Raw genomic sequence first — 22550 nt, forward strand, 5'->3', positions numbered from 1 at the left:
TTTCAAAATGATGGATATGAAACGCTCCGAACCCCCGGGTCACTTTTATTTCCTCCATTCAGTATATCACGCCTCTTCTTTTTAAGTAGGGGATGTACGATGTCTGGCTAAAACATAACCGAACTTCTGTTTTGGCAGAAAAAGAGCGTGGGCCTCAAGGTCAATGGGCGTCACTGACATCTCCACTCTCCATTTCCCATTCACCTACCACTGCTGAGTTCAAAATGGTTCAAATGGCTCTGAGGACTATGGGACTTAACTGCTGAGGTCATCAGTCACCTAGAACTTAGAACTACTTAAACCTAACTAAGGACATCACACACATTCATGCCCGAGGCAGGATTCGAACCTGCGACCGCAGCAGCAGCGCGGTTCCGGACTGAAGCGCCTAGAACCGCTCGGCTACAGCGCTCAGTCTGGGTATGGCCTTCGTTTCTGTCATACCGTGTATCTGCAGCCCGTAGAAATAAAGTTGTTGTGTTGAAGGTGCAACGGATGAATGTGAAATTTTAGTGAAAATCGGAACATCCACCACACGGGCCTATTCTCTGTTGAAACAAGTCTACTGTGATGTCTCTTTCACACTCTCAAACTTTAGAGTGGTTCAAGCGATTCAAAGTGGGACGAGAAGAGATTAAAGTTGATTCACGGGTAGGGAGACCATCAACATCAACAACGGACGAAAACATTGAAAAATGATGGTTTGTTGAATTGGAGTAGGGGACCAAACACCGATGTCATCGGTCCCATTCGATTAGGGAAGGATGGGGAAGGAAGTCGGCCGTGCCCTTTCAAAGAAACCATTCCGGCATTTACCTGAAGCGATTTAGGGAAATCACGGAAAACCTACATCAGAATAGGCGGAAGTGGGATTGGACCGTCGTCCTCCCAAATGCGAGTCCAGTTTGCTAATCACTGCGCCACCTCGCTCGGTAAACATTGAAAAAGCGGAGTTTCAACTAGAAAAGACAGTAGCCTATATATTCGTGTGGTTGTCGATATTGTGAGAATCGACTGAGAACCATTTTCACATGAGGAAAGTTTATTCAAAGATGGTCTGAGCGAACCTGATGCCTGAACAAAACGACTCCAAATGAACTGTTGTGCTGTCACTGTGAAAACCGTCAAACAGTATCTTAAATTTTTTGAGAAAGTAATAAGATATGATGAATCCTGGTTTACCAATATGATCGGGGAAATAAGTGCCGATCAGTTCACAGGAAAAGCCCCAGTTCAACGAAACGGAAGAAGATTCGAATGTCAAAATCAAAATTCAAATCAATTTGATTGTATTTTTTGACAAATGTGGAAATGAAAACGACAGAAAATCGAACTATAAATGAGGAGTATCATCTTGATGTCGTATCTAAGCTCCGTGAACGAGTAAGGGGAGAGGGACCAGTGTTATGGAAAAACAACGGTCTGAGACCGATCAAGCCGTGAAAAATAAGGCTACAGAGATCGTGAAGATGCTTTCAAAAGACAGCTTCCAACTCTGCTTTTAAAAGGGGAAAATTCGATTGAGCGGTGTTAGTACCATAGAGGGGAGTGTTTTGAAAGGGATAGTGTAAATGGAGAAGTGAAAATAAAGACTGATATATTCCTAAATCGTTTACTTTTCAGCCAAACCTCGTGTTATAATTAACAGCGAAAACTGATGTAAGTGAAGGTATTCTACAATACATTGGTGTGCAAAACGTATGATGTGTCACTGTCGACTTACATAGCTCGACGAAACTTGGACCATACACAAAAAGAACTGCTAGAGAATAACACAGAAGGTAACTACCCGAAATACGCATTAAGACGAACAGGAATGACACTTTTATTCAAAGACAGTAATCGCACTGAAGTCACCACGATTTATGACGATCCTTTGAATATTATATCGTCTCAACATCTGCAACTAGCTGTTTGCCTTTCCATTTAGAAATTTTCAGAGGCACACGCAGTGACACAGAGAGAACATTTAAATAATAATAGCAAAATGTTAAAACTCTAGCTCCCTGTTCTCATATTTCATCTTTGTTGTTACCTTGAATAGGGTTCTGTTCCTTTCCTACTACAAATAAAAGCGAGTGCCTTTGATTTGTTAAAGAACAGCAATATTAAGAAAGAATAATACCGTGAGTATTGTTTGTTTTGCTTGTTAGAAGTGTGGTTCAAAGTAAACAGTAATGACGCCTCTGTGAGTTAGCTATTTTGTTCCACTGTAGTCAGAGACCATGTTCATTACTACAATTTCACTGGAGTAACAGTAAACTAAATTTAGTTAATGTAAAACTGGAAAAACAAAGATTCTAGCTAAAACCATATAAATTTTACACATTTATGTTTCATGCTGTTACTCAGAGTGTTTTTTGTTGCCTTAATTTGTTGTTTATTTATTCATTCAGGTAACTTCCGAATTATTTAAGATAGGAAAATTCAGTGAAATTTATTGTAAAATTGTGGGACAACGCTATTCTTGCTATGATAAAAAGCTCTCAATGGTCAACCATTTCGACAACAGTCATTTACTTTTCATTCAAAATTAATAATTTTGATTTTCATAGCGAAACAGTTAACAACGTTCTCTCACTGTTATTTGTGCCGCATTGTACTGATTACCTGAGAGTAAACCTTCTTTTGGCACATCTTTGCTAAATAAACACGTAATTTTTACTGATCTGCCTATTGACTTTTTAATGACAGGTACTGTTTAATAGGACTGACTACTGTTTAATTTTACAAATTACTTCATTTGATGTTGCTGGGTGTTATTCTGCATATTGTGGTACCTCTTTCTCGGTTTCGTCTTTGCCGTGTATGAGTGGACTGTTTGCATACTTTATTCAAAAGTTAAGTAAGCAGAGAGAACAGAAAGTTATTTGTAAGAATAACTTATCGCATACTTTTCCCCACTAATGAGTTATTCGCATCGTAAATCATTGCATTAAAATTTTCTGATACAATTAGCTCACGCTGTCACGGTCAATGTAGTCGCATAGCCGTCTCCACAAGGAGAAAGCATACACCATCTCTCATCATACAACACATATGACACTGCATGAAAAGCACACATTACACATATCCACACTCAGTAGATAAATTTATAGCGACGCTCTCATGCACCGTGTGGGTAAGAGCCGTTCTGTGCACAGAGAGAAAACCCTTTCAGATTAGGTGGGTACGCAGCGCCACGTTATCTCCCTGACAGTAACAACAAACGACTCTTTCTTTTTTTACTGTCAATCTACATTGTATTGTATAAGCTTCACCCACCTACCAGACGCTCTGCAGTCCTGTCTCACGGACGAGGCAAGGAAAGAGAGAAGTCGAAGGAAGGTTTCCGTTACAATAGCTACAAAGACCAGCAGTATACCAGCGATAGGTTCCAATCTACCGAGAAAAATTTGGTACGGTTTAAGTAGAAACCGAAAAGGTCACGCGGGCGCTAGGGCTACCTACAAGGATAGGGTATTATCGTCGGCAGCTCTAAATGTGACAAGCGGTCTAAGGCGCTGCAGTCATGGACTGTGTGGCTTGTTCCGGCGGAGGTTCGAGTCCTCCCTCGGGCATGGATGTGTGTTTTTGTTCTTAGGATAATTTAGGTTAAGTAGTGTGTACGCTTAGGGACTGATGACCTTAGCCGGCCTGAGTGGCCGTGTGGTTCTAGGCGCTACAGTCTGGAGCCGAGCGACCGCTACGGTCGCAGGTTCGAATCCTGCCTCGGGCATGGATGTGTGTGATGTACTTAGGTTAGTTAGGTTTAATTTGTTGGCGACTGATGACCTTAGAAGTTAAGTCGCATAGTACTCAGAGCCATTTTTTTGATGACCTTAGCAGTTAAGTCCCATAAGAGTTCCCACGCATTTTTCTAAATGTGACTACAAAGCCTTAGAGCAGACTAAGCATCACATCATACAACAGTGTTCCAAGAGAACATGGAGTGCTACTCTAGAAGCTAGAATAAAGCTGTTAACTGGATATCCACTAGCGATATACACTGAAGCGCTAAAGAAACTGGTATAGGCAAGCGTATTCAAATACAGAGATATGTAAACAGGCAGAATATCGAGCTGCAGTGGGGAATGCATATATAAGACAACAAATGTCCGGCGCAGTTGTTAGATCGGTTGCTGCTTCTACAGTGGCAGGTTATCAAGATTTAAATGAGTTTGAACGTGGCGTTACAGTCGGCGCACGAACGATGGCACGCAGCATCTCCGAGGTAACGATGAAGTGGGGACTTTCCCGTATGACCATTTCACGGGTGTACCGTGAATATCATGAATCCGGTAAAACATCAAATTTCCGACATCGCTGCGCCCGGGAAAAGATCCTGCAAGAACGGCAACAACGACGACTGTAGACAATAGTTAAACGTGACAGAAGTGCTACCCATCCGCAAATTGGTGCAGATTTCAATGCTTGGCCATCAACGTCAGTGAGCGAACCGTTCAACGAAACATTATCGATATGGGCTTTCGGAGCCCTTAATGACTGCACGACACAAAGCTTTACACCTCGCCTGGGCTCGTCAACAACGACATTGGACAGTTGATTGGAAACATTCTGCCTGGCCGGAGAGCCTAGTTTAAAATTGTATCGAGCGGATGGACGTGTACGGTTATGGATACAACTTCATCAATCCATGGACGCTGCAAGTCAGCAGGGGACTGTACAAGCTGGTGGAGGCTCTGTAATGGTGTGGGACGTGTGAAGTTGGAGTGATATGGGACCCATACTACGTCTGGATACGACTCCGATGGGGGACAAGTATGCATACATTCTGTTGTGTCTAGACAAGACAGCCTAGACACAATGAGAGGAAGCCGAAAGGCACACGCTAAGCCAAAGCAGGGTGCGTGAGGTCTGAAACAGGATACGTAATGAATGCTATAAAGAAAAGTATGTAGCTTCTGGAATATTTAACTTTAATCCATCCTTTTGGTACATCGGGAGATTGTGGCGATGCAAGTGAGACTCTTTAGATACATGCAATGTTACTAATGGCGCCTTGCTAGGTCGTAGCCATTGACTTAGCTGGAGGCTATTCTAACTATCTGCTCTGCAAATGAGCGAGGCTTCGTCAGTGTGCATCGCTAGCTACGTCGTCCGTACAACTGGGGCGAGTGCTAGTCCGTATCTCGAGACCTGCCTTGTGGTAGCGCTCGGTCTGCGATCACACAGTGGCGACACGCGGGTCCGACATGTAATAATGGACCGCGGCCGATTTAAAACTACCACCTAGCAAGTGTGGTGTCTGGCGGTGACACCACACATTCTGTCTGATCAAGTGCATCCATTCATGTTCATTGCGCATTCCGACGGACTTGGGCATTGCAGCAGGACAGTGCGACACCCCACACGTCCAGAATTGCTACAGAGTGGCTCAAGGAACACTTTTCTTATTTAAACAATTCCGCTGGCCTCCAAAATCCCCAGATATGAACATTACTGAGCATGTAAATTCCCTCCAGCACTACTTCAGATACTAGTGGAGTCCATGCCACGTCGTGTTGCAGCACCTCTACGTGGTCGCGGCAGTCTTACATGATATCAAGCAGGTGTACCAGTTTCTTTGCCTCTTCAGTGTATATTTGTGCGTGTTGGATGCTGATGTATTTGTAGAATTTGTGACTTGTAACTTTTTTGTGAAATACTGTAAACAGAGGCGCAGAAGTTGCTCGTGGGTTGTCTCACAAACGTTTTTTGTTTGTAATTTGTTAATATTTTTTTATTGTTTTTCAGGACTGTGAGGAACACCATGGAGAAATTGAGTCCGAAACATGGACCGATAGTGATAGAACGTCATTTTGAAAATCAGAGATCCATCATCCTGTCTTAGAGAGCGTAACGCCGGCACTTTAATCTGCGCAACTATCCCCATCAGGCCTCCATTCTCCACCTGGTAGGACGCTTTCGGCGTCATTATTTAGTCTGCGACTGCCTACGAACGAGTAGCCGACGTTCGGTTCGATCTCTTCAAAAATTTCAACGAGTGAGGGTAACGTTAATGACAGCGCTGAAAAGCGCAGCCGAAGATGTGCCGTTCAGCTTGGCCCGAACCAAAGGTCACTGCAAATAATTTCTACGACGGAGTAGAAATTGTTCGCGAACAAAGAGCAACTAGTGCAGAGAGGTAAACCCGCAGATGCGGAAGCTCGTCTCAGGTATACAGTTATTATCCATGACTTGACGACTGAACAAAGAACAGGTATACGTCAACAAACCAGCAACCATCGACCAGCTCGAAAACAATATACGGGCCAGGATTAGTGAGTAACAGCTAACAATTCTTCGCAGGCGTATGTACTATGAAGAGCCGCCCTTTACTATTCACAGCCTCACAAAAGACATAATTTTTCAAACTTAGTGTTTTCGCATTTTCCAAGAGTGTGCTTCGCATCTTTTTTTCTTTTTTTTTCTTGTTTGGTGCGGCCCACTACGAATTCCTCTCCTGTGCCAACCTTTTCATCTCAGGATAGCACTTGCAACGTACGTCCTCAGGTATTTGCTTGACGTATTCCAATCTCTGTCTTCCTCTACAGTTTTTGCCTTTTACATCACCCTCTAGTGCAATGGAAGCTATTCCCTGATGTCTAAACAGATGCCTTATCACCCTGTCACTTCTTCTTGGCAGTGTCTTCATATATTTCTTTTCTCTCCGATTCTGAGCAGAACCTCCTAATTCTTTACCTCATCAGTCTACCTAATCTTCAAAATTTCGCTGTAGCGCCACATCTCAAATGCTTAGATTATCTTCTGTTCCAGTTTTCCCACAGTCCACGTTTCGTTACCGTACAATGCTGTGCTCCAAACGTACATTGTCAGAAATTTCTTCCTTAAGTTAAGGTCTATGTTTGATTACTAATAGAATTCTATCACCCAGCAATGCCTTCTTTGCCAGTGCTAGTCTGCTTTTGATGTCCTCTTTGCTTCGTCCGTCATTGGATTTGCTGCCTAGGTAGCAGAATTCCTTAACTTCGTCTACTTCGTGACCACCATCAACCATCATGTTAAGTCTCTCACTGTTCTCATTTCTGCTATTTCTCATTACTTTCGTCTTTCTTCAATTTACTCTCAATCCATATTCTATACTCATCAGACTGTTCATTCCATTCAGTAGATCATGTAATACTTCTATACTTTCACTCAGAATAGCAATGTCATCAGCGAATCGTATCACTGATATCCTTTCACTTTGAATTATAATTCCACTCCTGAACCTTTCTTTTATTTCCATCATTGCTTCTTGAATGTACAGACTACATCCTCGTCTTACACCCTTCTTAATCGGAGCACTTTGTTCTTGGATGTCCAGCCTTATTATTCCCTCTTTACCCTTGTACAAGTTGTATATAACCCGTCTCTCCCTATAACTTACCCCAATTTTTCTCAGAATTTCGTACATCTTGCACCATTTAACATTGTCGAACGCTTTTTCCAGGTCGACAAATCCTTTGAAAGTGTCTTTATTTTTCTTTAATCTTGCTTCCATTATCAACTACAACGTGAGAAGTGCCTCTCTGGTGCATTTACCTTTCCTAAAGCCATGCCATGGACAGGAATAATTAAATGCATTTGCGAACAAAAATTTTATGCACTGTTCAAATCTATGCACGACTTCTGCACTTGCAGAGCTTAGTTTACTGTGAATAATAATAGGAGTATCTATTCCGTGTCTGAGATCACAGTGTGAAAGACAGACCTGCCACAAATCTTCTGGCTAGACTCACCTGGCTACTGGAGCGAGCGGCCGCAGGCGGTCTGGCCCTGACGTGAAGGCGGCAGCAGCCGTGGAAGGGTAGTCCAGAGAAGGGAGCTTCAGCCGCCGGCACAGCCGCTGTGAGCTCTCCACCTGCACAGCACCAGCCACAGTAGTCAAGCCGAGGCACACGAAGCAACGTGGCTGAGTGAGGCGCATACACAGTGTGGGTGAAACTAAAACTGGCACGGAAAAAGAAAATATGCGATGCACCTTAAGGTAGGCTACCCAACTCACACCACTCGCTTTAGGGTTCTATGATGTAAGATGGGTTGTCTATCTTAAGGTGCATCAGATATTTTCTTCTTCTGGGGCAGTTTTATCTTCAGACATTATACATAAGGCATACATTAATAACCGAAAAACTGCAGGGACGGATTCCTGACTGGAAAAAAATGGTCCTATGAACATTAGGCAGACGGTGGATACTGTGCATACAATGACAACAAATCATCCTGGAACACAGTTCAAGGCTGCATCGTATCCACGTCACAACAGATTTTCAAAGTGGTTCCCATGCAATGCAACACACATGGATGATACCAGTTCTGGCAAAGGTTGCTTCGTCAGTGAAGAGGACTGATGACAAAACTCCCATAATTGTGATGGTCTGGAGCAAAAACCACTGACAAAATCGTTTCCATAGAGGGAAATCTGCTGCTGATAATCATTGCACTCGTTGCAGGTGATAGGGTTGATAGCCGTTGTCATGCAGGATACACATAATCGTACTTTGGCTTACACCACGTTGGCTGGCCACTTGCCTGGGGCTTGTACGAGTGTTCGTCTCAATATCCTGTAGAATCTGGTCCTCCAAATCTGGTACACGCACAGTCTGCCACCTTCCTGCACGTCATTTGTCGGAAAGGACCCATGATCACACAAAACTCCCAAAAATGGCTTGAAGTGTTGCATGATGTGGTTGGTGTCTGTGAGGGTACCTTTTTTGGTATAGCTGTGTTGCCTGTCGACCGTTTCCAGCTGCTTGGCAGTATACAAACACGATGTCGGCTTGTTCCCGATATGAATACCGAACCATTCGAGTACTTACAAGCCGGCCCCTGTGACCGAGCGGTTCTAGGCGCTTCAATCCGGAACCGCGCTGCTGCTACAGTCGCAGGTTCGAATCCTGCCTCGGGCATGGATATTTGTGATGTCCTTAGGTTAGTTAGCTTTAAGTAGTTCTGAGTCTATGGGACTGATGAGCTCAGATGTTAAGTCCCATAGTGCTTACAGCCATTTTAACCATTTTTTTACTACTTACAATACGCTGCGTCTATCACACAGCCTGCAACACGCCAGGAACACACGGCACGTGTCAGAGGAACTGTCATTCGCCAGTGCCATCTACCGTGGTAACGATGCATTTCCGCACACATATTCGTAGGACCTATTTTCCTCCATTTTCAAACAGGAATATATCGCTGCATTATATGTGTTTTCTAACGTTCACCCTGTATAGTGAATGGTCAGAAAGCCTCGACCAATTTCTACAAAGTAAAGGATTCATCTACAAAATATGCATGTATGTTTACTTGTCAGTATATATATACATTTTCAGCACACTTCAGCGTAGCCTCCGTGTGTTTTGCAACATTGGACTCACTGAGAACAGCAGATCTGAACACATTATGAAGCATATCTCTCGAAATAGCCGACGCTGCATCTCGGAGTTGAGCTCTTAGATTCTGTACATCTCTTACTCTCGTTTTCTACACGATTATGTTTATGTACGCCACAGAGAAAAAAAATCCGAGAGTGTCAAATAAGATGAACGCGAAGGGTAAAGTCTTGCTCAACCTCTGCCTGACCATCTTTCCTGGCGAGTCTTCGATTTAGGAGCCGTTCTTGATCAGAATTATGGCCTGCTCTAATCTCTATCACCAATGGCTTCTTGTTGAAGTGTGGTTGCAGGAACGGCTCCAGCATATCATGGTAAACGTTTCCTGTAACTGTCTCTTCTGAAAAACTGAAAACTCCATAAACTGTAGTCTTTATGCAACCAAGTCACACAATTACTGTTGATCTGTGTCTTTCTCATTCAGTGCCATCGTAATTTGGCTTATTACCCAGTATACGGCAGTTACATTTGTAAACTTTTCCTCGTGTATGGAACGTGGTCGCGTCAGTAAATAAAATGTGATGCACGAGGTGTTCGTTGAGTGCAGTTCCTGTCAAATCGTGACACACAGCTTGGCGAGTTGAGTATTCTTCAGGATCAAATTTGCAAAGCACTTGAATGTGATAGGCTTCTTGCCTTAGCGTAAAGTGGGACACTTACACAATCGTTAATTTTGTTACGTCAATTTCCTTGTATAAATGACGAATTGATGCATTCGGACTTTTCTCGGTTGCTTCTCTGATCCACTGAACAGTCTCTTGTGGGATAGGAGGACTGTTATTCATAGGAGACGTTAACATTTCTTTGCAACTTATTGCCAATTAACTGAATTTTGGTTGGTGCTTGCCTGTGAAATTTCCGACTGAGTGTCTGCCGCATCTCCGAATAAGATAAACCGGACAATCGAGCACTACCAACACCCACGCGTTCTTGTCCCGAAAGCATTCTTCTTGAAATCCTAAAAAAATAGGCCCATGTTATCACAGAAAGGAATTATAATTATTTGCTCCTGAGCACTATGGGACTTGACATCTGACGTCATCAGTCCACTAGAACGTAGAACTACATAAACCTAACTTAAGGACATCACACACATCCATGCCCGAGGCAGGATTCGAACCTGCGACCGTAGCGGTCGCGCGCTTCCGGACTGAAGCGCCTAGAGCGGCTCGGCCACACCGGGCGGCTATAATTATTTATTATGGAAATAAACAAGGAGGTTAGACAAAAAAGTTATGAGATGTGGTGAAAGAGACCTGACAAGTTAGGAAGATGTAGGGAGAGGGACAAAGGAAAACAATGAAGAGCTTAAGAAGAGATGTCAAAATCTCAAATGAGGGACAAATATAATAGCTCCTGGCATTATAGAACGGGGAAATCATTTTAATACAGCGCTAACAGAAGAGAGAACTGAGTGTAAGGACATAGAACTGGATTTCCGTGGTAAATATAGACCCTAAACTACAGCAGAAGTTGGAAGATCTGTGCAAGAAACGGAAAATAAAACTGACCCAGAAAAGAAATCCCATGAATCTTAAGATAGGCAAGCCAACTCACAGCATCTGCAAGAGGAGTCGGCCCGTACTTCAGTAATTCTGCTATTACGTTTACTGCTCGGGGAGATTTTCATTGAGAACCTGTTGCACCACCTCCTCGCGTAGCCTCCTCGCGGCTACTCACCAGAATGTGGACGCAGTGCGTGCAGATGTAGCCCACCAGGGCGGTGCCCACGAGCCCCACGGCAAGCCCCGCGCTCCGGAAGGCCATCGGCATCGCAAGGATGCCCGAACCGAGACTGCACTTCAGTAGGTGCATCAGCGCGCCCATGTCCCTAGCAACAAAGGGTATCATTAGCATACGTACATCAACACCGAACATTGTGTACACTACTGGTTCAAAAATGGCTCTGAGCACTATGGGACTTAACTTCTATGGTCATCAGTCCCCTTGGACTTAGAACTACTTAAACCTAACTAACCTAAGGACATCACACAACACACAGCCATCACAAGGTAGAGAAAATCCCTGACCCCGCCGGGAATCGAACCCGGGAACCCGGGCGTGGGAAGCGAGAACGCTACCGCACGACCACGAGATGTGTACACTACTGGCCATTAAAATTGTTACATCACGAAGATGACGTGCTACAGACGCGAAATGGAACCGACAGGAAGAAGATGCTGTGATATGCAAAGGATTAGCTTTTCAGAGCATTCACACAAGTTTGGTGCCGGTTGCGAGACGTACAACGCGCTGACATGAGGAAAGTTTCCAACCGATTTCTCATACACAAACAGCAGTTGACTGGCGTTTCCTGGTGAAACATTGTTGTGATGCCTCGTGTAAGGAGGAGAAATGCGTCCAACACGTTTCCGACTTTGATAAAGGTCGGATTGTAGCCTATCGCAATTGCGGTTTATCGTATCGCAACATTGCTGCTTGCGTTGGTCGAGATCCAATGACTGTTAGCAGAATATGGAATCGGTGGGTTCAGGAGGGTAATACGGAACGCCGTGCTGGATCCCAACGGCCTCGTATCACTAGCAGTTGAGATGACAGGCATCTTATCCGCATGGCTGTAACCGATCGTGCAGCCACGTCTCGATTCCTGAGTCAACAGATGGGGACGTTTGCAAGACAACAACCATCTGCAAGAACAGTTCGACGACGTTTGCAGCAGCATGGACTATCAGTTCGGAGACCGTGGCTGCGGTTACCCTTGACGCTGCATCACAGACAGGAGCGCCTGCGATGGTGTACTCAGCGACGAACCTGGGTGCACGAATGGCAAAGCGTCATTTTTACGGATGAATCCACGTTCTGTTTACAGCATCATGATGGTCGCATCCGTGTCTGGCGACATCGCAGTGAACGCACATTGGAAGCGTGTATTCGTCATCGCCATACTGGCATATTACCCGGCGTAATGGTATAGGGTGCCATTGGTTACACGTCTCGGTCACCTCTTGTTCGCATTGACGGCGCTTTGAACAGTGGACATTACATTTCAGATGTGTTACGACCAGTGGCTCAAGCCCTCATTTGATCCCTGCGAAACCCTACATTCCAGCAGGATAATGCACGACCGCATGTTCCAGGTCCTGTACAGGCCTTTCTGGATACAGAAAATGTTCAACTGCTCCCCTGGCCAGCACATTCTCCAGATCTCTCACCAACTGAAAACATCTGGTCAATGGTGGCCGAGCAACTAGCTCGTCACAATACACCAGTCACTACTCTTGATGAACTGTGGTATAGTGCTGAAGCTGTATGGGCAGTTGTACCTGTGCACGCCATCCAAGCTCTGTTTGTCTCAAAGCCCAGGCGTATCAAGGCCGTTATTACGGCCAGATGTGGTTGTTCTGGATACTGATTTCTCAGGATCTATGCACCCAAATTGCGTAAAAATGTAATGACACGTCTGTTCTAGTATAATATATTTGTCCAATGAATACCCGTTTTTCATCTGCATTTTTTCCTTGGTGTAGCAATTTTAGTGACCAGTAGTGTAGTTTCACAAATACCACATGAAATATACAATACACAATCAATCTATAACATGCCTCTAGCTGTTCAAAGTGCATAAATGTGGCAAATAACTTATAAAACATTTACTCTGGATATTTCCCTTTGAAATACGTAGCCCTGGAGACTAACACTTACACAGTACTCCAAATGTTGATGAGAAACACTGAACATGTGACGTCACCAGATGTCGTACTTCCCCGCATGCCCAGTGGTTGGGCCTACCGATCAGACGCACCTGACCGGCCTAACCAAAGTCGGTGGTGCTCGGGGCCTACGTGAGCGACTTCAGCGCGTGGGGCTCAGGAATCGATCCTTGATTCTGGTAGGCAGAATTTTTTTCACTCCGTTGGGCAGTTACGTGATCACGTTGAGATATGATTTATTATTTTATTTACCTGTCTCGCGCTTTCCACAGCATTATTGCGAACTACAATATAAGAAACACCCTTTATATATCGCAAAAGTAAATGGGTATAAGTTTGCGAATAGGTTTGCTATCAGTAAAGACTCTACGTTTACTGTACTAATTAATGTCTGTAAACAAATAAGCAGGTGCTGACAGATGTGAAAATTACCGAACTATCAGATTAATAAGCCACGGCTGCAAAATACTAACACGACTTCTTTACAGACGAATGAAAAAACTGGTAGAAGCCAACCTCGGGGAAGATCAGTTTGGATTCCGTAGAAATGCTGGAACACGTGAGGCAATACTGACCCTACGACTTATCTTAGAGAATAAATTAAGGAAAGGCAAGCCTACGTTTCTAGCATTTGTTGACTTAGAGAAATCTTTTGACGACGTTAACTGGAATACTCTCTTTCAAATTCTGAAGGTGTCAGGGGTAAAATACAGGGAGCGAAAGGCTATTTACAATTTGTACAGGAACCAGATGGCAGTTATAAGAGTCGAGGGGCATGAAAGGGAAGCAGTGGTCGGGAAGGGAGTGAGACAGGTTGTAGCCTATCCCCAATGTTATTCAATCTGTATATTGAGCAAGAAGTAAAGGAAACAAAAGAAAAATTCGGAGTAGGTATTAAAATCCATGGAGAAGAATTAAAAACTTTGAGGTTCGCCGATGACATTGTAATTCTGTCAGAGACAGCAAAGGACCTGGAAGAGCAGTTGAACGGAATGGACAGTGTCTTGAAAGGAGGATATAAGATGAACATCAACAAAAGTAAAACGAGGATAATGGAATGTAGTCTAATTAAATCAGGTGATGCTGCAGGAATTAGAGTAGGAAATGAGACGCTTCAAGTAGCAAATGAGTTTTGCTATTTGGGGAGCAAAATAAGTCACGATGGTCGAAGTAGAGAGGATATAAAATGTAGACTGGCAATGGCATGGAAAGCGTTTCTGAAGAAGAGAAATTTGTTAACATCGAGAATAGATTTAAGTGTCAGGAAATCTTTTCTGAAACTATTTGTAAGGAGTGTAGCCATATATGGAAGTGAAACGTGGACGATAAATAGTTTAGACAAGAAGAGAATAGAAGCTTTCGAAATGTGGTGCTACAGAAGAATGCTGAAGATTAGATGGGTAGATCACATAACTAAAGAGGAGGTATTGAACAGAATTGTGGAGAAGAGAAATTTGTGGCACAACTTGACTAGAAGAAGGGATCGGTTGGTAGGACATATTCTGAAGCATCAAGGGATCACCAACTTAGTATTGGAGGACAGCGTGGGGGGTAAAAATCGTAGAGAGAGACCAAGAGATGAATACACTAAACAGATTCAGAAGGATGTAGGCTGTAGTAGGTACTGGGAGACGAAGAGGCTTGCACAGGATCACAGGATAGAGTAGCATGGAGAGCTGCATCAAACCAGTCTCTGGACTGAAGACCACACCAACAAACAAAAACCGAAGGGACACTAGAAAAAACATAAAATGGGTACAGCCATTACCTATTTACAGCAAAGACAATAATTTTGTAATTTCTATTTTTACAACAGATCACATTAACAAAAGGTGTTTGAAACTTGCACCGTTTGCTCGAATGCAAGTAATTTATCTTTCTGTCACCCCTTCACGTCCTACCCCAACCGCTGCCCTTGTGGCGAGGTACGTTAACTGGTGACGTCATACATGCACGAGTTCCCATCCATTTATGGAGTATTTCCCGACATTTGCGACCCGTGCGTCTTCCAATAAATTACCAGTATCAGCATCATCTACGTCTCTTCGGGGGCTTTTAAACGTTAGTTAGAATGTCCGTGTGTGTGCTTTTAATCGAGATCTACATGAATACTTGGCAGTTCACAGCTAAGTGCACAGAACTACTTTCACACTATTTCTCGATTGTTCCACTACCGAATAGCAAGTGGGAAAAATGGACACCTAAAACTTATTGTTTTTGAGCTGATTTCTCTTATTCTAGCACGATGGTCATTTTTCTCTATGTAGGTGGGAGTCAATAAAGTATTTTCGCATGCAGAGAAGAAATACATCTGTGTTGTAATAATTGCACCCAAAACTCACCTACCAGATCCGAGACCCTCTCTGCATTATTTTGTGATAATACGAAAGGAGCTGCCCTCTTTAAACTTTTTCAGTGTCGATACCCAGTTTTATCTGGTAAACATGGCACACTTCGCAGCAATCCTCCAGAAAATGAGGCTGTCTTATTAGTAGACCTGTTACTTCTTCTAAGTGCTCCACCAATAGAACAGTCTTCTGAGATTCTTCCACACAACGTTATCTTTGTGATGACTCCAATTTATGTTGTTTGTAATTATAATATTTGTATAATTTTGCATGCAACCTAAATTTAACGGATTTTTTTAGTACTCTTGTGGAAGACATACTTTTTCTTGTGCACGAGCAATTACCACTTATCGCTCCATGCAGATATCACGAGTAAATGACTTTGTTACTCGTATCGATGTTCCGACTACTAAGTTATGTGGTACACGACAGCATTATCTGCAAACAATCTAAAAGAGCTGCTCATATTGTCTCCTAAATCATTTATCTAGATCATGAACAGCAGATAGTCTGACACACTTCGCTGAGGAACACCAGAAATCACTTCTGTTGGATGCAATGTTCAAAAATCAAATGTGTGTGAATTCCTAAGGAACCACACTGCTTAGGTCATCGATCCCTAGACTTACACACTACTTAAACTTCCTTATGCTGACAACAACACACCCACCCATGCCCGAGGGAGGACCCGAACCTCCAGCGGGAGGGGCCGCGCAGTCCGTGACATGGCGCCTTAAACCGCGCGGGCACTCCGCGCGGCTTGGATGCAATGATTTCCTGTAAATTGTTATGAACTGTTAATATTTTTAAATAAAAATAGATATTGAGCTTAGACTTTTATGTCCAATTGCACCTTTCAGTAACTTTCCTCGGCAAGAGAACCATTTTAACGGGGAAAATCGGGACTGTTCGTACATATATTAAATGACCATCTTTCAGTGTCCAGTTTTGCAGAGCAACCGACACAATAAAGGACGAGATCAGCTAGACTATAGAAAAAGTATTTACCTTTTTAATGCCGCATGATCGTCTGGGAAAACTCAGTATTGTTTCAGCTGGAAATCTCTCCTCCACTAGATGAGAGCGTAAAACGTGCTGATCAATGGAAACACGTCATGTGGTCCGACGAGTCTACGGTTTCGTTATTTCCAACATCGGGCTGGGTTTACGACTGGAAGAAGCCAAAAGAAGCCTACAATGCTTATTGCTTGATTCCAACGGTTAAGCGTGGAGATGAAAGTGTGATGGTGTGGGCAGCTGGCCCCTAACATTACTCTCGAAGTCCGTGTTACAGCATACAATTATGTCAACATTTGAGGTGATCAGGCGCACCCCATGATTCAAATGTTGTTCCCCAACAGCGATGCGATATTTCAGGACGATAATGCACCAATTCACACAGCCAGGACAGTACTATCATGGTATGAGGAACTGGCCAGCACAGTCCCCGGACTTGAACATTATGGAACCCTTGTGGGAGGTATTGGAGCGCAGACTCCGGAGCAGATTTCCGCCTCCATAGTCACTTCAGGAGTTAGAAGAGGTTCTCATCGAAAAGTGGCATAACATTCAATTGGAGACTGCACAATCGTTAGATCCCAAGAAGAATCGCATCTGAGTTACCAGCAACCAGCAAACAGGGGTCGAACTCCCTATTAATAAACCATTCCCAAGTAAGTACAGGTTTTCACATTATTTTGCCTACCTTCTGTAGATGTCCTCTACTGTAAGCGTACCTATCCAGCTTGCGTTATCCGGAGTAATTCACTGACAGTTTAATTTTTTTGTTCACACGTGAAACGGAGACTCAGCTACAGACTTGAACCTAGCGAGTTCTTGATGCGCCTACCTGACCAACTGGGCTGTCGTTTCGGGTCGGAAGCGGTTCTTTCTGGTAAAGTTCGCTGACAGGGTACGCTTTCGGCTCACTGCTGAAAGTCCTAAAAATTCCCACGTCACTGAGTAATCGAAAGGCAGGCATGAGAAAGGGGTCACTTGGTCGCTTAGTGGCGGTGTCCTGGGTTACCAGGGGACAGTGAACTCGCTCTCTCGAGGTCCTGGCCTCGGTACAGGACACACACTTTTGGTTTCCAGCTTTCGGGCGAACCAGACGGCGGAACGGTAACCACCTAGTTCAAACGTGAACCATCTTTCTCTCTCCTTCGTAATTCCGTACTTCGCTACAGCCGTCCTCTGAAGGTATGTAAAAACGTACGTCAGCGAGAAGCTGCTGACGTCACAGCATAGAATTCTACGTATCTCTACAACTCGATCCGTGAATTGAAGAATCTGGCATGACGGATTTTTGCCTTGTAGAGAGGAACGTGGCTAATGAGATGCGGTATCGTTTTTACGTTACAGTCAGAGCTCACGAGATGCCATATGTTACGCAATTAAGCTTCGTATTTGGCATTTTTTATTTTTTATTATTATTTTTTTTACAGTATATGGCAAGAATATAACCTGTTTCAAAGCATCAGCACAGTGAGGATCTCATGAAAAAGTGTCGTTTTAGGCACTATTAAAATGACAAGAAACTACGTATAAGTTGTTAAAGGCTTCTCGCATTTGATGCTGTTATGTGAAAGCATACCGTGTCAGTACTATAGTACAACAGCGATCTATCAAAAGCGCATCCTTCTGCGTATAACTTGGTATAGTTACGTATTATAGAACGCCTTTTGTAGATGCAGCCGTAACACACCATTTACTATGTAACAGGGATACAGCAGCCTTGTCGAAGCCGCAGCGTGGTTGATAGCGTTGTATCTACATCTGTAGCTACATGGATACTCTCCAAATCACATTTAAGTACCTGTCAGTGGGTGCATCGAACCACCTTCACAATAATTCTCAATTATTCCAATCTCGCACAGCGCGCGGAAATAACGAACACCTATATCTTTCGGCGCGAGCTCTGTTTCCCTTATTTTATCATGGTGATAGTTTCTCCTTATGTAGATCGGCGTCAACAAAATATTTTCGCATTCGGAGGAGAAAGTTGGTGATTTAAATTTCGTGAGAAGATTCTGCCGCAACGAAAAACGCCTTTGGTTTAGTGATGTCCGCCTCAAATCATGTATCATTTCAGTGACGCTCTCTTCCCTATTTCTGTCCTTCTTTGAATTTTCTCGATGTACTCCGTCAATCGCATCTGATAACGATCGCACACCGCACAACAGCATTCTAAAAGAGGTAGGACAAGTGTAGTGTAGGCTGTCTCTTTAGTAGATCTGTTACATTTTCTAAGCGTCGTGCCAATAAAACGCAATCTTTGGTTAGCCTTCCCCACAACATTTTCTACGTGTTACTTCCAATTTAAGTTGTTAGAAATTGTAATTTCTAGGTATTTGGTTGAATTTCTGGTCCTTAGATGTAACTGATTCATCGTGTAACCGAAATTTAACGGACTATCACTCATGTGGATGACATCACACTTTTTGTTGTTCAGGGTCAGTTGCCAATTTTCGCACCATACAGTTATCTTTTCTAAATCGTTTTCCAGTTCGTTTTCATCTTCTGAAGACTATACTAGTCGATAAACGACAGCGACATCTACAAACAACCTAAGACGGCTGCTGAGATTGTCACGTATATCGTTTATATAGATGAGGAACAGCAAAGGGCCTATAACACTACCTTGGGGAACGGCAGAAATCACTCCTGTTGTACTTGATGACTTTCCTTCAATTATTACAAACTGTGACCTGTCCGTCAGGAAATCACGATCCAGTCACGTAACTGAAACGATACTCCATTGTTGTTGTTGTTGTGGTCTTCAGTCCTGAGACTGGTTTGATGCAGCTCTCCTTGCTACTCTATCCTGTGCAAGCTTCTTCATCTCCCAGTACCTACTGCAACCTACATCCTTCTGAATCTGCTTAGTGTATTCATCTCTTGGTCTTCCTCTTCGATTTTTACCCTCCACACTGCCCTCCAATACTAAATTGGTGATCCCTTGATGCCTCAGAACATGTCCTACCAACCGATCCCTTCTTCTGGTCAAGTTGTGCCACAAACTTCTCCCCAACCCTATTCAATACTTCCTCATTAGTTACGTGATCTACCCATCTAATCTTCAGCATTCTTCTGTAGCACCACATTTCGAAAGCTTCTATTCTCTTCTTGTCCAAACTATTTATCGTCCATGTTTCACTTCCATACATGGCTGCACTCCATAGAAATACTTACAGAAATGACTTCCTGACACTTAAATCTATACTCGATGTTAACAAATTTCTCTTCTTCAGAAACGCTTTCCTTGCCATTGCCAGTCTACATTTTATATCCTCTCTACTTCGACCATCATCAGTTACTTTGCTCCCCAAATAGCAAAACTCCTTTACTACTTTGTCTCATTTCCTAATTCCCTCAGCATCACCCAACTTAATTCGACTACATTCCATTATCCTCGTTTTGCTTTTGTTGATGTACTCCATAAGCACGCAATTTCACTTGGTAAGGTGTTGAAAACTTGCAAGGAAAAGGTAGTACGTTCCCATCTGGATGCTTCCCAACTTCATACACGTATTAAGGGCCATCAAGTCAGCCTGTCTTGCCTTTCTAAAATCTGAATTTGCATACATCTAAATTAACGTTATTTCGCTACCACATTACACTGTCATACAAAGTAGGCAATTGGATGCCATGCGTTAGTATCTGCATTATCGGGAATAGGCCGCATGCATATGATAATCCTGTTACTTTCACACTGGAGACGTTCGGAAACTTTTGGCCTGTGAGGAGGTCCAGCACTTAGAATAGCAGTGAATGATGAGAAGGAAGCGGTAACATACGGCCACAGGCGATTAAGTGTCCCGACCCACCCGTGGTTGGTGGCTTTCTGTTTTGATGTGAGTCTGAGGGGGGGGGGGGGGGGTAGAGCGACGGAAACTAGCGTTCTATAATGTCTGGGGAATTTTTCTTACGAATGCGTCATATTTTGGGCGGGAACGCGCGAGCTCGGTGCCACAGCTGAGCTATTATATGGAACGTTTTGGAGAATCAGTCGCTGAGCTGCCGCCAGAACAGCGCCACATGCAACACCCCAGTTACCAATTTCCGTTGGCGCCCATCGCCAGAGTCTTGGCGGGGGAGATAGGCCGCTCACATTCGAAGTCACCGTGGGGAATTGGCGGCAAGGAATGGTATTGGTGCCTAGGTTGACGGAATACGATAGTTCGAGTCTAGACAATTTGTTATGAGGCATATCTGGCGAAAGCTTAGTTTATCGGCGTCGACTGGCCGGGTTTTGGCACAGAGGAAGGGTCGCTCACTCGGTGCGGGCCGGAAGAATATTTGAGGCAGTTGGTTCCTGACCGCCGGTCTTACTGCTGAGTTACGACGGTCGTTCAATAAGTAATGACGCACATTCTTTTTCTCGGAACATGTTATTTGTTAAGAGTCAAAATTTGGTGGCGATATACATCAACACATCTTGTCCATGTACACTACTGACCATTAAAATCGCTACACCATGAAGAAATTCAGATGATAAACGGGTATTCATTCGACAAATATATTATACTTAAACTGACAAGTTATTACACTTTCACGCAATTTGGGTGCATAGATCCTGAGAAATCAGTACCCAGAACAACCACCTCTGGCCGTAATAACGCTCTTGATACGCCTCGTCATTGAGTCAAACAGAGCTTGGACGGCGTGTACAGGTACAGCTGCCCATGCAGCTTCATCACGATACCACAGTTCATCAAGAGTAGTGATTGGCGTTTGTGACGAGCCAGTTGCTCGGCCACCCTTCACCAGACGTTTCCAGTTGGTGAGAGATCTGGAGAATGTGCTGGCCATGGCAGCAGTCGAGGATTTTCTGTGTCCAGAAAGACCCGTACAGGACCTGCAACATGCAGTAGTCCATTATCCTGCTGAAATGTAGGGTTTCGCAGAGATCGAATGAAGGGTAGAGCTACGGGTCGTAACACATCTGAAATGTAACGTTGTAACACTCCGGTTTAATCTTACTGACTTATCCCGCTCGATCGGGATCTGATAGCAGCCCAAATAGATAATAATTAATGTGACCGTGTACCTAATGGGGCTGGCAATCGGATTGGACTGCTACAGAGTTGTTACATTCCATTTTGTCCTTCTAGAATGCTGTAATAATAAAATATTTGGTGGCAAGAAGAACAACAACACAGCTTCATTAATCAACGACCTATATTCATCACAAAAACACCAAAGTAAGGAGACAGCCACTGCCTTCGTCGTACAGAGTTAATAACGGCTAATCTCAGCACAGGCCCTTTCGTTATTCATTATCGTCACACGCAATTTCCATCATTGTAATCCAACACTGCAATCCAACACTGCGATCCAACACTGCAATCCAAATGATGCTGGCGCGGTAGACGCGTAATTACAATATCGGCACAAAAATGTCACTGAATCACACAAGTAATTATACTTTTTCACCTTCCCGAATATTCCTAATACAAAGGGGTTAAACCACGGCGATGGCCACTCCCTTTGTCAGTATGGTCTTGCATTCCAGCAACAGACCTCCACCCGGCTCGGCCCACAGCGCGTACCACACTCCACTGTCTCAACACTCGCTCTCGCTCTCGCAACCCGACACACACTATCGATTGTTTGTCCTGTCGACCTGTGCTGTCGCAAAACTTATAGTAAGGGCCTACGGACCCCTTACATCCCCGCCATCGAAAACTTCTTTGAAGCCACAGGCGTAAAAGAATCAGCTAGGGAATTAGACATCACTACATATGAACAAAACACTCAGTGCAAATAAGTAATGAAATTACAATCACCAAGAAAATCCTTGACTCCGGTAGTGGGCTGCCTCTACAATAATATTCAACAAAAGGTTATTACATCTCGAAAACATGGCATGTCCAAACCACAATAACACACAACATCAATCTAACTTACTTAACATAGCATGGTAAATATTTTTTTATAAACTTATCTTACCAAAAATTTCCAAAAACTCTTCACTTTCAAAGGTTTGTACGAGTCATTAACTACATATCTGTTATAACTTGCTATAGCAAAGACAAGAAAAGAAACTAGTTGAATGCCAGCTACCCCTTTGGTATGCCGTCCTTTCAGCGGGGTTTATGCCGTCCATACTACTACCACACTAACTTATAACTCCCTTCTCAACGCATATAAAAGTT

General features: G+C 43.6%; 1 protein-coding gene across 1 annotated transcript in view; it reads right to left on the minus strand.

Annotated features, from left to right (window-relative positions):
* LOC126474876 (proton-coupled amino acid transporter-like protein pathetic) overlaps positions 1–22550 on the minus strand; it is a 146526-nt gene that overhangs the window by 37674 nt on the left and 86302 nt on the right. The window contains exons 4-5 of the mRNA XM_050102359.1: positions 11055–11205; positions 7725–7846 (exon numbers count right to left, since the gene is read on the minus strand). Coding sequence (XP_049958316.1) covers positions 7725–7846; positions 11055–11205 — 273 coding nt within the window. The remainder of the gene's footprint in view (positions 1–7724; positions 7847–11054; positions 11206–22550) is intronic.

The sequence above is a fragment of the Schistocerca serialis genome, chromosome 4 (genome assembly GCF_023864345.2).
Source record: "Schistocerca serialis cubense isolate TAMUIC-IGC-003099 chromosome 4, iqSchSeri2.2, whole genome shotgun sequence".
Classification (NCBI taxonomy): domain Eukaryota; kingdom Metazoa; phylum Arthropoda; class Insecta; order Orthoptera; family Acrididae; genus Schistocerca; species Schistocerca serialis.